At 52.4% G+C, this 13,218-nt stretch overlaps 1 protein-coding gene across 1 annotated transcript in view; it reads right to left on the reverse strand.

Moving 5' to 3' along the window:
* Window positions 1–13,218, reverse strand: part of SIN3A (SIN3 transcription regulator family member A) — a 48,342-nt gene extending 35,124 nt beyond the window's left edge. The window contains exons 1-4 of the mRNA XM_054168868.1: window positions 12,972–13,218; window positions 4,993–5,213; window positions 2,501–2,677; window positions 237–343 (exon numbers count right to left, since the gene is read on the reverse strand). Coding sequence (XP_054024843.1) covers window positions 237–343; window positions 2,501–2,677; window positions 4,993–5,181 — 473 coding nt within the window. The 5' untranslated portion in view covers window positions 5,182–5,213; window positions 12,972–13,218. The remainder of the gene's footprint in view (window positions 1–236; window positions 344–2,500; window positions 2,678–4,992; window positions 5,214–12,971) is intronic.

Consider the following 13,218-nt stretch of genomic DNA (forward strand, 5'->3'; position numbering starts at 1 on the left):
CCAGAGAGGTTGTGGAGCCTGGATGCATTCCTGTGTGACCTGCCCTGGGTGATCCTGCTTTGGCAGGGGGGGGTGGACTGGATGATGTCTGGAGGTCCCTTCCAACTCCTAACATGCTGCGTGATTCTGTGACCTGCTTTTACACTCCTGCTAGAGGCATTACTCTGCAGATGGAAGGACAGAATTCAGCTCCCATGCCCTCACCTGGAAGGAAGAAGCAAAACACATCTTATTACCTTTGAGATTTAAATTCCTTCATAATATCCAAGAAGTCATTGTAGACCTGTGGCTGGCTACCAAACTGCAGCTTCACCTGGTCAAGGTAAGACAACGCATCCTCCACCTGGAGAGGGAACAGACAGGGTGGCAATAATAGAGAAGATTTTATTCCAGCTCTATTCTTCTGCAAAACACACACTATTTGAAAACACAGCTGTTAGCCTCGAGCCCAGGCAGGGAATTACAGAGCAAAACTATCATGAGCCTGGTTAGTGCACTACCAGCACCATCTGAATAAGAGAGACTCACTCCCCGCTTCTGACTCACAAGAGAAACCTGTACCAAAAAGAAGTAAAAAAGGGAGGGGGTGGGGGGGGGAAGGGGGAAGGCAAGACAGATCAGCAAAAGGGGGAAAAAACCCACAACAAAAAACCAAACCCACAAACAAGCATACTCCGAATTTACCATCAGTGAAGGGACTGATAGGATCAACAGAACTAGGCTGAGTATTTCTCCTGCATTCATATGTGGAAATGATTATGGAAGTCTAACAGTAAGCAGAAAGTGGAAATGACATCTCCAGTGTAGTAGATGTCTGCCAGGTATGGGCTTGCAGTGCTCTTCTAGGAGCTGGGACATTTCAGTTCCACATGCAGAGGCTCTGGAAGTGGCAACTGTGGGCAGCAAATTGTTTTCCACCTCCAACAACACGAGTGGCTATTTGTGTACCAGCACCCAGCCTGCAGATGTACTGGAAGGACTGGGGAGGTTTAGACTGCACATTAGGAGGAAATTCTTTACAGTGAAGGTGGTGAGACACTGGAACAGGTTTCCCAGGGAGGTTGTGGATGGCCTCTCTACCTGGAGGGGTTCAAGGTCAGGTTGGATGAGGCCTTGAGCAGCCTGGGCTAGTGGGAGGTGTCCCTGCTAACACCAGGAGGACTGGGTCTAGGGGATCTTTAAGGTCCCTTCCAGCCCAGCCCATTCTGTGAATCTATGAAGCAAAGAGCTCTGGGTCTCTGCCAGCAGGCCACATACTCACACAGAACCTCTCTTTCCTCTGAAATTCAGCAATGGCAAAGGAAGAAAGGCTCTCACATATTTCCCAAATCTTGCATGGGCAGGGGATCTGTGGTTGATTCCCCTGGGAGAGAGAACCACACTCCATGAAAGTGCTTTCAGAGGTTTCAGAAAATGAAATGTCCTTCCTCTGGCAAAAGGAAAGGGCCTCTCAGCCAGCAGGGCACTGGGTTCACAGAATGTTTTGGGGTGGCAGGGACCTATAAGATTCTAGTTCCAACCCTCCTGCCACGAGCAGGGACGCCTCCTACTAGACCAGGTTGCTCAAGGCCCCATCCAGCCTGGCTTTGAACGGTTCCAAGTTTGGTTCCACCAGAACTGGGAGAGACCTGCAATGTATTTTGAAGAGACAAAGAAACAGCCATCAACTCATAGACACGTGGCCTTCTTGCTAGAGCTGAACCAAAAGTAGCTACTGAAATGGGTTATTTTTGGTGGAGTTTTCTCTTTTTTCCCCCCCCCAAGGATTTTACAGCACATAATCCCAGAATAGAGCCTTCCTTACTCCCAAATTACTCCCACACAACCACCCACAGAAGCCATGTGTTCAGAGAAGCATCAAATGTTTTGGCAATTTAACCCATTCAAAGGAATTGGAATAGTTTGCCTCGGGTGGTGGTGGAGTCACCATCCCTGGAGGTGTTTGAGAACTGTGTGGACACAGCACCTTGGTACACAGTTTAGTGGCCATGGTGCTCTTAGGTTGATGGCTGGACTGAAAGGGCTGTCAAGCCCCGGAACAGGCTGCCCAGGGAAGTGGTGGAGTTCCCATCCCTAGAGGGATTGAAAAGCTGTGTAGATGTGATACTGAGAGACGTGGTTTAGTAGAGACCTGGCAGTGTTGGGTCAACGGTTGGACTTGATGATCTTAAAGGTCTCTTCCCACTACAACAATTCTAAGTCTCTCTAATATTTTCCAAATGAAACAATTCTATGAATCCCCTGATTGATCCTTCTCCCTTTTCCTTCCTGCCCCTGATCTTTTCCTAGCACATCCATTTTTTCCCCTATGCTATTTGAAATTCAGCAGACAGAGCAGTCCCTTCCTGCCTTCACCAGGCTTCCAGGCAGGAAGAAAGCTTTCAGGAGGTCACCAGCTGGCTTCTCAGCACAGCTCTCCCTACACACCCCCAACAGGAAAAGGTCACTCGAGGGTTGAGGCAGAGGTTGGTTTACTTCGGGCAGCGACGCTCAGCCTTACCTTGAGCCTCTGGAACTGCTGCTGGCCCTGCACGGGCACGGCCGGCGGGGTGGGGTGCGTGTGGCTCTGCACCACCTGGCTGCCGTGGGGCTGCACGGGCGCGGGGTGGTGGTGGCCGCCGTGGACGGCTGTGATGGGCGGCCCGTGGCTGCCCGAGCTCTGTGGCACAGCTGACACCTGCCAAGGCAAAGGGGACGTCACCCGCGGCACGGGCAGGGGGTGTCCCAGCCCCAGGAACGCGAGGACAGCCTTAAGGAAGCAGAAGGCAGTCAGTTTGACCCTTTAGTCGTGAATGCTAACAGCCTTACTCCACAACAGACCTTCTGTTTTCTTCAGCAACGTCCCAGGGAGGCCTGAAAACACAACGAGCCGCCTCTCACCCTGCACTCTGAGTACAACACCTTACAGCCTGCAGGCTCACTGCCTGTCTAGCCACCAACAAAAAGACCCCAAAGGAGGGCATCAAATGGCATTTTTCAGTCTGACAGAGTTCAAGGTCCTCCCTTGACACTTCAGTGTCACAAGCCATGATCTGAATGAATTAATCTTTCCAAGCTTCTCCATTCCAGACATTCAGTTTGGGTACATTCAGTTTGACCCTTTAGTTGTGGCTGCTAACAGCCTTACTCCAAAACAGACCTTCTGCTTCTTCAGCAACGTCCCAGGGAGGCCTGAAAACACAAGGAGCCACCTCTCACCCTACACTCTGAATACAACACCTTACAGCTGCAGGGGCTCTCCAGCCTGCAAGCTCACTGCCTATCTAGCCACCAAGAAAAAGACCCCAAAGGAGGGCATAAAATAGCACTTTTCAGTCTGACAGAGTTCAAGGTTCTCCCTTGACACTTCGGTGTCACAAGCCATGATCTGAATGAATGAATCCTTCCAAGCTTCTCCATTCCTGACATTCAGTTTGGGTACTGGAAATCACAACATGGCTCTCTGGCAGCAGGCAGACTCAGGGGAAAACACAAGCTTGGTTTCTCCCCTAGAAAAGCAGGGGAAGGAACAGAAGGCTGCACTTTTGGGGACCCCTTTGTACATTAACCCAGAAAAGTTTCAGTCTGGAAAGGCCATTAAAAGAGCCTTTAAAAAGCCTGTTTGAAAAGCCAGTTACTTTTCATTTCCCAGTTTTCCATTGCAGGCCTCTAAGATGGGGCACAGTTATTTCAGAATCCTGTTCATGTGAGCAAGAAACGATTTGCTTGCTGGTCCAACCCAGTTCTTCTCAAGGAGGACTGCCAGCCTAAACACACTCTCTCCTCCTGTCCCTGCCAGTGTCTGCCTGCAGGCTCTTCGGCTGCTACTACCAGCCTGAACATCCCTCCTGCAGCAGGAAGGAAGTAAAATTAGGCACTAGACAAGGACAGCAGCTCACTAGTAACACAGGCATGGAAGATGCAACACGGCAGAGACAACATAGGAGCAGCCTTTCCCTGGTCTTTCACTGGGAGGCATCTCCAGTGCCCTCTTTAAAGCACTTCCCTCCTCCCTCCCATCTTCTTCCCCAGATGAGAGCTCCTTGCAAAGGAGGCAAGTGAGGGAAGAGTGCCACCTAATGACTCTGGGGTCATGTTTTCTGCAACATTTCAATTTGCCTGAAAGCCTTCAATCTAAACACTGATGCGAGCCAGGCTGTTAAGCTTCAGATCACCCAAGACAGCGTGACACCTGTGGCAGAGCAACAAGAAGGACAAACCTTTTCCTGAGAAAGAAAATTGGGAGGGGGGAAAAAAAAAGCCCTTCACAAGCCTGCCTCAAGGATCCAGAGAGCCAGTAGAAGAATTGTGTTCAAAAAGATAAACCCACCACGAGATCACACCGTGTGTGTTGAGGTGCCTCTGAGCACGCATGAAGCCAAGAGTCCAGCAGCAAGTGTGTAAAATGAGATGAGCAGGGTGCTAGTTCTAGGCTGTACCTTTAAAGTTTTCCACAGATCTTGAACAGAAGGTGGCAGAATGTAAATAAATCACTACTGGGTGTGAAAAGGAAATCAGTGGTAGCTCTAAAGAATCCTGTTGGAGAGATCTCTACCGTAAGAATTAGTTTGGTAAACAATCTTCCTCTCTTTTGGCTTCTTCCCTCTGGGAGATACCAACTTCGTGCTGGCTTCTGCTTGACCTTGGCTGCATTGTTTCGGCTAAGTTCTAACAACGCTCTGCACTTTCACTTCTCCCTTTGTGGCCAGGGGTGTAAGAAGGGGGAGGAGAGGCAGGGAGGACAGCTCCCCTGTTTGTTGGCCAGGTGATGTTTCTGGTGCTGTTTATAAACACCTGTAAATATTGTAAATATCATTGCAGATTACAGTTTTGCTTGGAAATACAGCTTGCTTTGCTTCCAGCTGGGCTGGAATTTAATGCTGGGGGGGAATTTTTCACCCACCACCCCCCCGCCCAAAGCAGGCCGCCCAGCCTCGCCTCCGGCATCCCCTAAAGCAAAACCCGGCCTCAAGCACAGAGCCCTGCCGTGACAGGACTCCGCAGGAGACTCACCTGGTAGCTGGGAGTCACCGAGTACTGGATCCCCGTGGCAGACTGCATGGTCTCTGACACCGCCTCATAGACCGGCGGGGCCGGGGCGAGCACGCGGTGCTGGTGCTGGAAGGCTTCGGTGCCGGCGGGGATGCGCCTCTGCTGTGTGGCATACACCGGTGCCTCCTGCTCGTCCAGCCGCCGCTTCATTCTGCGCTCATGCTCGGCCGGCAGCGCAGCACCTGTGCACACAGGCACACAGCTTAACACACACACACACACACCCCCCCAGCACAGCCGCCGCGGGGTCGGCAGCGCTGCAAGGCGCCCCGAGCACCAGCCAGCTCCAATCCGCCTGCCGTGGGCAGGGACACCTCACCCGACAGCAGGTTGCTCACAGCCACATCCAGCCTGGCCTTCAGAACCTCCAGGCAGGAGGCTTCCACCACCTCCCTGGGCAACCTGTGCCAGTCTCTCACCACCCTCGTGGGGAACAACTTCTTAACATCCAATCTGAGTCAAACTCCTCCTCTAGATTGGATCTATTCCCCCTATCCCTACCTAACACCCTCGAAAGTCCCTCCCCAGCTTTCTTGTAGCCCCCTTCAGATATTGGAAGCCCACAATATGGTCTCCTTGGAGCCTTCTCTTCTCCAAACTGAACAGCCCCAACTCTCTCAGCCTGTCCTCATAGAATAGGAGCTCCCAGCCTTCTGCTCATCCTCATGGCCCTTCTCTGGACATACTCCAGCACACCTAGATCTTTCTTGTAATAGGAGCTCCAAAACTGGACACAGTACTCCAGGTGGGGTCTCACCAGAGCAGTACAGAGCAGGGAGAATCACCTCCCTCCACTTGCTGGCCACACTTCTCTTGATGCAACCCAAGATATGATTTGCTTTCTGGGCTGCTTTTCCCCAAAGGCCATTTCCAGTGTCTCACCACCCTTATGGTGAAAGATTTCTTCCCAACATCTAATCTAACTCTCCCCAGATCCATTCCTCCCAGTCCTAGCACTACCTGACACCCTAAAAAGTTCCTCCCCAGCTTTCTTGTAGGCCCTCCTCAGATATTGGAAGGCCCCAATAACGTCTCCTTGCTCCCTGCCAGTGCTGTTGCTTTGCCAGCAGCAGGCAGGGCAGGTTGCTCTCTATTCATACAGGTTATTGATAGCTCCAGATAGCCAAGTGGAACCAAGGGCCAGTTTGCTGCAGGAAGTAGGAAGCTGTGTTTTGGATACCACGTGCCACATGGTCACAGCCCTCCCAGCATCCTGGCCCAGCTCACCAGCACAAGGCAACAAGTGCAAATGGGTTGGAAAGGACCCTCGGGATCATCAAGAGCAACCATTAACAAGCTCACCCCTAAACCATATCCCCACACACCACATCCAAATGACCTTAAAACACATCCAAGGTTGGTGACTCAACCACCCCCCTGGGCAGCCTCTTCCAAAATCTGACCACTCTTGCTGTGAAAAACTTTTTCCTAATGTCCAGCCTAAAACCTACCCTGTGAGCCTGCCAGGGATGCCAGCAAGCACAGATCAGCAGCTCTCTCACTCACTTTCCAGCGCTTCTCCAACATGCAGACACAATCCTGACCTACTCCAAGTTGTCTTTATGCAACTTCATTTCACTTCAAGTCTGACAGGCCATTGTTTGCACTGTCCCACTTCTAGAAGGTCCATGAATTCTTCACTCTGACTGAAGCACCAACCCCAGCTCACTCCTGCCAAGGAAATTCCAGTGCTGTTTCCTGTGCACTGGTAGCCATTGTCATCCTTGAGATGGCCTCAAGTAAGGTGTTTGTAAGGTCTAGTAAGGTGTTTGATGGGCAGAGAACAGAGTGAAACCCACCCTCTTCAGTCTCTTATTCATCAGGACCTCTCCAAAGCCAGTTCCTTCCAGTTCCAGAGCAGTTAAATCCATTCACTGCTAAGGTGGACAGATGGATAAACAAAGGGGAACAAAGTTCCCCCAGAATAATGGCACAACCGCCAACCAAGCCAGTTCTCATCTACCAAGTCAGGCCAGCTCTTCACAGTCCAAATCCATCATTAACCACAGAACCCAAAGATCATTCCCCAGTATCTCACAGCTCATCAAATACATAAACAGGAACCAGCAGCACAAAGGTTCAGTGGGATCAAGGCGGGCTTGAAACCATAGGCTTTGTGCAATGAAAATGTTCTCCACTCCCTGTCCCTCCTTACTAGTCTCTCCTTTCACTTGGGAGTGTGGTAGGACAAGAAAGGAAGATCATTTCTTTCTGGAGCTGCTCTTCAAGTTTAACCTCTCAGAATAGTCCTTTATCAGGTCTACAAAGTATTCAGCAGGTAGAAGACAGCTGGCAGAGGAAGACTCCTCAACCCAGGGAAAGAAGGACCAGCTTCCTAACTGCATTTCATTTACAAGTTACAAATCCTCAGCAGGTCTGACCTCCAGCACACCCTCTGAAAGCAGAGGAGCACACTCCAGGAGCTCATTTTGCTAATGTGCCTGCTCTGGTTGTCTTTTCATTCAGCTGCTCTCTGCTGACAAATAAAGAGCTAGGCAGGTTAGCAAAGAGCTGCTCCCCTCAAGCACAGCCCATGTTTAGCTTTGTAAAGCTGCAGTCTGATGCTTGTAGGGCTGGGACTAAAGCGAGCAGCAGCGCTGGCAGATCTGGCCCAGCACCACCATCCCCACACGCAGCCAGCCAGGACTTTGCATGACAATGGCTGACTACAGGAGTAAAGTCTGGGCAAAGCTTTGGTGGCATCTATTTATAACCCACTCACCGACTTGGACACCCATCTGCTCCAAACACTGCTATCCCGACCGGTCCTTCCACTTCCTTGTGATCTCCCAGGCTGGCTGGCTGGCCCCTCACCCTTGGTACAACAGCTCTCCTTCCCTCCAGGAGCAGCTGAGAGCTGCTAGTTTGCAGCCACGTACACGTGATATCCAGCAAGCAGGAAGGTTCCCCAGCTCTGCTTTGCCATTTAGAGGTGCAACAGCATGAGCAGGCTCAGCAGCCTGCCTGCAGTGAGAGGGGTGTGTGCAGATAAATATAATGTATACGTGGTGTACATGTGGCTGTCAAGCGTCCCAGCTTTGTGCCTCACCTCCCAAAGCAAGGTCCCACACTTGTTGCTTTGCATGGACTAATCAACCTTTAAAGCAGAGGCTGCTTGAGGACAGAAGATGGCTGGAAGGCTCACGTGTCCTTACAAGGATTAAAATGCCACCTTAGGCTGACTGAAAAGCCTTTCCCTGTGGAGCCACCCAACGTCTCAGCCGTGCTGTGGGAATCAAGGGAACACCAAGGATACACTCCCAAGCCAGCAGCAGGAATGTCGATTTGTGAAGCTCCTGATTCTTGCAAACCAAGGAAGCCACCTTCCAGACACCTGGTTTGCTGTGTGATCAACACTGAAGCTTCCACTCTGTGAAAATTAAAGCTCCTGTAGGTGGCTTCTCCCTCTGAATCCCTTTCACCTTCACTTGGACTCTGCTTTTATTCGAAGGCTGTACTTGCTTCAACTTTAAAATGCCCTGGATTAGTCAAGATAAAGGTATACAGTCAATAACCAACAGCATTAGTCAGTCTTCACCTTGTTGAACTCCTACTCAGGGTCTGCATCTATTGTGCACAAGTGGCTCCCAGCAGACCACCACTTAGCAAAGATTACTAAGTCACAGGCTTTTCTAATCCTAGCAGAGGTGATCTCGATACTCTGCTGCCCCTAAACGAAGAGTAAGTGATGCTAAGTCTGTGCATCCCCCCACCAAAACTCCACAGAGAGGGGAAAAGGACCAAGCACTGAAGGCCACGGCACAAACTGCTCTGCGTCTTGCAGGAGAAAGCACTGTTCTGAATGACCCCAAAGAGCATTCCGGAGACTTGAGAGCTCTGATTTTGCTGATGGCAAAGCCCTGCTGAGGTGGAAAGGTCTTCTGAGGACAAATCTACAATCACAATCGGTAGTGTTAAAGGCTTTTAGCAGCTACTTGCCCTCCACTGCAGCAACATCAGGCACAGCACCACACTTAGTTCGTGTCCTCCCCTCAGGAAGGTGGCACATACCTCTGGCACCCCCTTCCAGACTTTGATCTAGAAAGCCCCATTGTCTGTAATCTTCATTTGGGGGTGAAAAGCCCCCAAAATACAGCAAGGGTGGCACAAAACTGAAAGTCAGTCACAAATTTCAGGTGCTTTCCTTCGTTAAAAGCATTAACCCGTGGCACAACGCAGAGCTCAGCAAACCCTGCTCTGTGCAATCCAAGGAGCATCACCTTCCCCTTCTCCAGCATTACTCCTACCCAAACTATCTTTCAACTTCAGTTACACTACATTCTGCCCTACAGGAGCATGAAAAACTGCCTTGGTTTCTTGTTGTCTGAGGTTTTTAGTGTTCCCCTTCTCAGAGGTAGGGCACTGGGCAGGAACACAGCTCTGACTTTCCCACCCATGCCCCCTCCCAGCTCACCAGCTCTGTCCAGTGCCACAGGCAGGGTGCATCAGGCAGACACGCCATAAACACACAGAGGGTCCTTGGCTGGTAAAGCAAGAGAACAATGTATGAAAGGTACACTGCATCTCAGGAACACCACCAGAATCATGCAATCCTACCTCACTAGCTTCAGCTCAAGATTTCTCCATCCATCTGCCTCACACTTCAAGCCACCTCCCACATCCTGCTTCCTCCTCCTCCTCAGGAGCAAGGGAGTCAAGGGAGCCCTGGTACTCTCCTCTTGTCTCACAAAACTGCCTCTCCAGAGGCAGCTCTGCTCTTCAGCTTCTTACCACACAAGACCTCCAAAATCTGCATTGCTAGAAACATATATTGAGTCTTTATCTCAGGTTTTCCAAACAGATAAGCAGGGTCAGCTCTTAAATAGGTTTTAAAACCAAAAGGGCAAAAGGAGAAGATTGAGAAAGCAAATCAGGAAGGTCTGCTACCTTGGCACCTGTTGGAACCACACTATGCCCTGTTGGTAAACCCTGACTTCAGGGACAAGTTGTGGAAGTGCCACTAGAAAGGATTTTGGTCCTTACAGAGCAAGAACCCTTCTGAGAAAGGGCAAGGAAATCACAGAGCTGCAGAGGATATGCTTAATGCATGTGGGACCTTTTAAAAAGGTTTCCTTTAGAGGGAGAGAGGACTCAAGCCTGAGGAGCAACAAGGGTAAACCTCAGCTACAGCTCCTGACCCTGGAGAGGCTGCTCCAAGCCCAGAGCTACTGCTGATGTCCTGTGGGACAAACCACCCTCCCCCCACTCCCCGCCAGGACTTTGATTTGGGCAGTGCTGTTGTCTGCACACCAACCCAGCCACACAGCTTCCAGAACATGACCCAGCTTGTTCAGCAATTGCTGATGTATTTTTTTGCCTGGTGCCACACAGCCTGGATGCAGTGCCTGGGAATAAGCCCCTGGACTTGCTACAGAGGTGCGCTGTGCGGAGAGGCACATCCATGACCAAACGGAGAAGAGACACATCCCAAAGGAAAAGGGGCTGGAAAAGCACTAGGGAAAGCTTTGGGAGCAGTTAGCTGAGTTTTCTGCAAAGTGACATGGTGACAGCCTGTGGATTAGGTGCCAGCACCCACCACGAGGCTTGACAGGGCACGAAGGAAGCCTGCTTGTCTCCATCCAGACAGCTAAGTTGGTAGGGCACTGATCTGTGCTTTGCCAAAGCAGCCAAGAGCCAGGGTGCTTAACCCCACCCCAAAGAAGTGATCCAAGGTGGGCTTCACACTGAGAGGTCAGCAGCGTTTTGTGCAGTCTCCCGAGTCCAATCTCTCTCCTTGGAGACAATCAGCATGATACTTTTAGGGTGGGGTGTTTTTTTTGGTTAAAGAGAGAAGAGCCCACAGGAGCTGGAAAAAAAAAAGCAGCCTATCCCCAAAAGCTCACCCCTGCCTAGCAGGCCGAAACAACAGCTATTAAGAGGACTCTCTCTTCTGGTCCAGCTGTAACAGCCATAAAAGCTTCCCAACACTGGAGAAGAGCAGAGCAGCAATCTGGACACAAACTGATTCATAAATCCTGGAAACGTAAAGAATCCGCCTGCCAATTCCATAGTGGTGCTCCAAGCCCCACACATGCCAGGAGGCTGCGTGGAGGGGATGGGGAGGAGTGGGGGGAGGGGGAGAGAATCCTCCTTCCCCAAACTGCTTGCAAAAAAATCACCCAGAGTTTCCCCAGTCCTCTGCCGTTTTCCTGGGTGAAGGACCACTTTGAAGCTTTCCAAGCAACTTCGCACCGAGACCAGAAGCAGTGGGTGGGAGGAAGGAGCTACTTTGGGGTGAGAAAGGGCTGCTTCCTTTCGCAAAGAGCAAGAAAAACCTTCCAACTTCACCCAGGCAGGGAAGAAAAGGCCCTAAAAAGTGGGTTTCTGCTCTTGGAGATCCAGCCCAGTCTAACGCTAGGCTGGCTGAGCTGCTTTTATGCGCTGAAGGAATTTCACAGGTGCTTTAAAATCACTGTGTGAGCACAAGGAGCCATTTTATCAGCTAGTACCAACAGCTAAGTGCTTTAGGCCAACGATTAACTTCGCATTTCAGCAATTTAGAAAGTTAGAACCAGAAGACCGAAGAAGAGAGCTGCACTGAAACGAGCTGAGCATTTGCTACTTGTTTACTGACCCCACACCTTTCAGCACAACCGAGGAACATAAAAGCAACAAGTCAGACAAAAACCCAAGGTGCCAGGTCATCCTTAAGCCAGGCTTTAGCACACGAACCTGGTGCTGATTCCTCGGGAGAATTAACAACCCACGTGCAGCCCCCAAAAGCCTTTGATCGTCTGTTTAAATGATCTCTAGAAGAAATTGTTTCCTACTTTTACCATTTTAGTGGTCCAAATAAATGCACGCCTCTTGGGATGTCCTCCTTCGGTGCTATTTTGCACAAATAATGACTATTAAAATTCATTCTCAGGCATAAAAAGGGCAGTAATTCGGTTAAGCAAACACCAAGTGTTTTAATCAGAACCCCACAGCCAGGCTCCTGCAAACCCAGAGGGGGAAAGAAAATTTAAAAAAAAAAAAAAAAAAAAAAAGGTAGATTTTGTGGACAAATTCCATTTTTGAGGAAGAAAAAGCCAGGGCTGAAACAGCAAGTTGAAGACACAACGCCGCGCCGAAGGGACCCCTACAAAAGGATGCGGGCCGGAGGCTACACACGCTTCAGAAATTCCTGCGTGCAGGAGGAGCTCTCGGGTTTCCATAGATCCGTACACCGCTCCAACAGGTCCCTACGGATGGCTGCGGGAGCGAGCTAGAAGAGCTCTCCCGGGGAACCCTCGGAGGGAGCTGCCCTGGATCCCAGCCGGCGGCGAGGCGGCGGAGCAGATCCCAGCGGCCGCTATGGCGCGGCGAAACGCTTTTAACGGCAACTTCACCGGGAAGTTGGGGCGGGCAGCGGGGCCGGGGAGGGCCCTGTACACACACACCCACCCTCCCCCACTACCCACCCTGTGGCCAGGCAGCGTGGGGAGGAGGAGCTCCGGTAGGAACCCCCGGCGGAGGACGCAGCGCGCACTGCGGCCGGTACCGGGGGCGTGCAATGCGGGAGAGAGCGAGCACTGGCGGGGGGCGGTCCCGCCGCAGCCCGGGAGCGGCACCGGGCGGAGGGAGGGAGGAGGAGCGGAGAGGTGGAGGGAGGGAAGGCGGGAGGGAAGGCGGGAGGCGCCCGCCCCGCAGCGCGCCCAGCGGCCGCCACACGCTCCGCCCGCTGCTCCCGCCATGCCGGGGCCGGGACACCCCCCGGCGGGGCGGGGCGGGAGGACGCACGACCGCCTGTGCGGGCCAGGACTCCCCGGGGAACGACCCCCACCTCTCCCCTCTAATCTCTCCGCCGTCTCCGTTCTCTTCCCGCCCCCATCCCCCCCAGCCAGCGCGCGCGGCACCGGCGCCAGGCCCCGCCCCCTACGGATCGCTGGAGGGGGCCGGTACCGGGCCTGGCGACCCCCTCTCCGCCACCCCCCACCTCCAGGTCTGCCGTCCCTTACCTCGAAGTGGGCCCTAGCAGCGGCCGAGTCTCTCTCGGGGTCGGAGAGCGGCGGGGCCGCGGCGGGCCCCTCCCGGGCGGGCGACGAGCTGTCCCCGGTGAGGTCTGTGTGTATGTGTGTGAGGGGGGGGCTCCCCGCGCCCCTCCTCCCGGAGAGGGGGGGCGGGCGGGGGCGGCGCCGGTGCCGCGGGATGGGGCAGGGGTTGGGGGGGGAAGGCTCGGCGGGGGAGGGGGGTAAAATGGAGTAA

The sequence above is a fragment of the Dryobates pubescens genome, chromosome 17 (assembly GCF_014839835.1).
Source record: "Dryobates pubescens isolate bDryPub1 chromosome 17, bDryPub1.pri, whole genome shotgun sequence".
Classification (NCBI taxonomy): Eukaryota; Metazoa; Chordata; class Aves; order Piciformes; family Picidae; genus Dryobates; species Dryobates pubescens.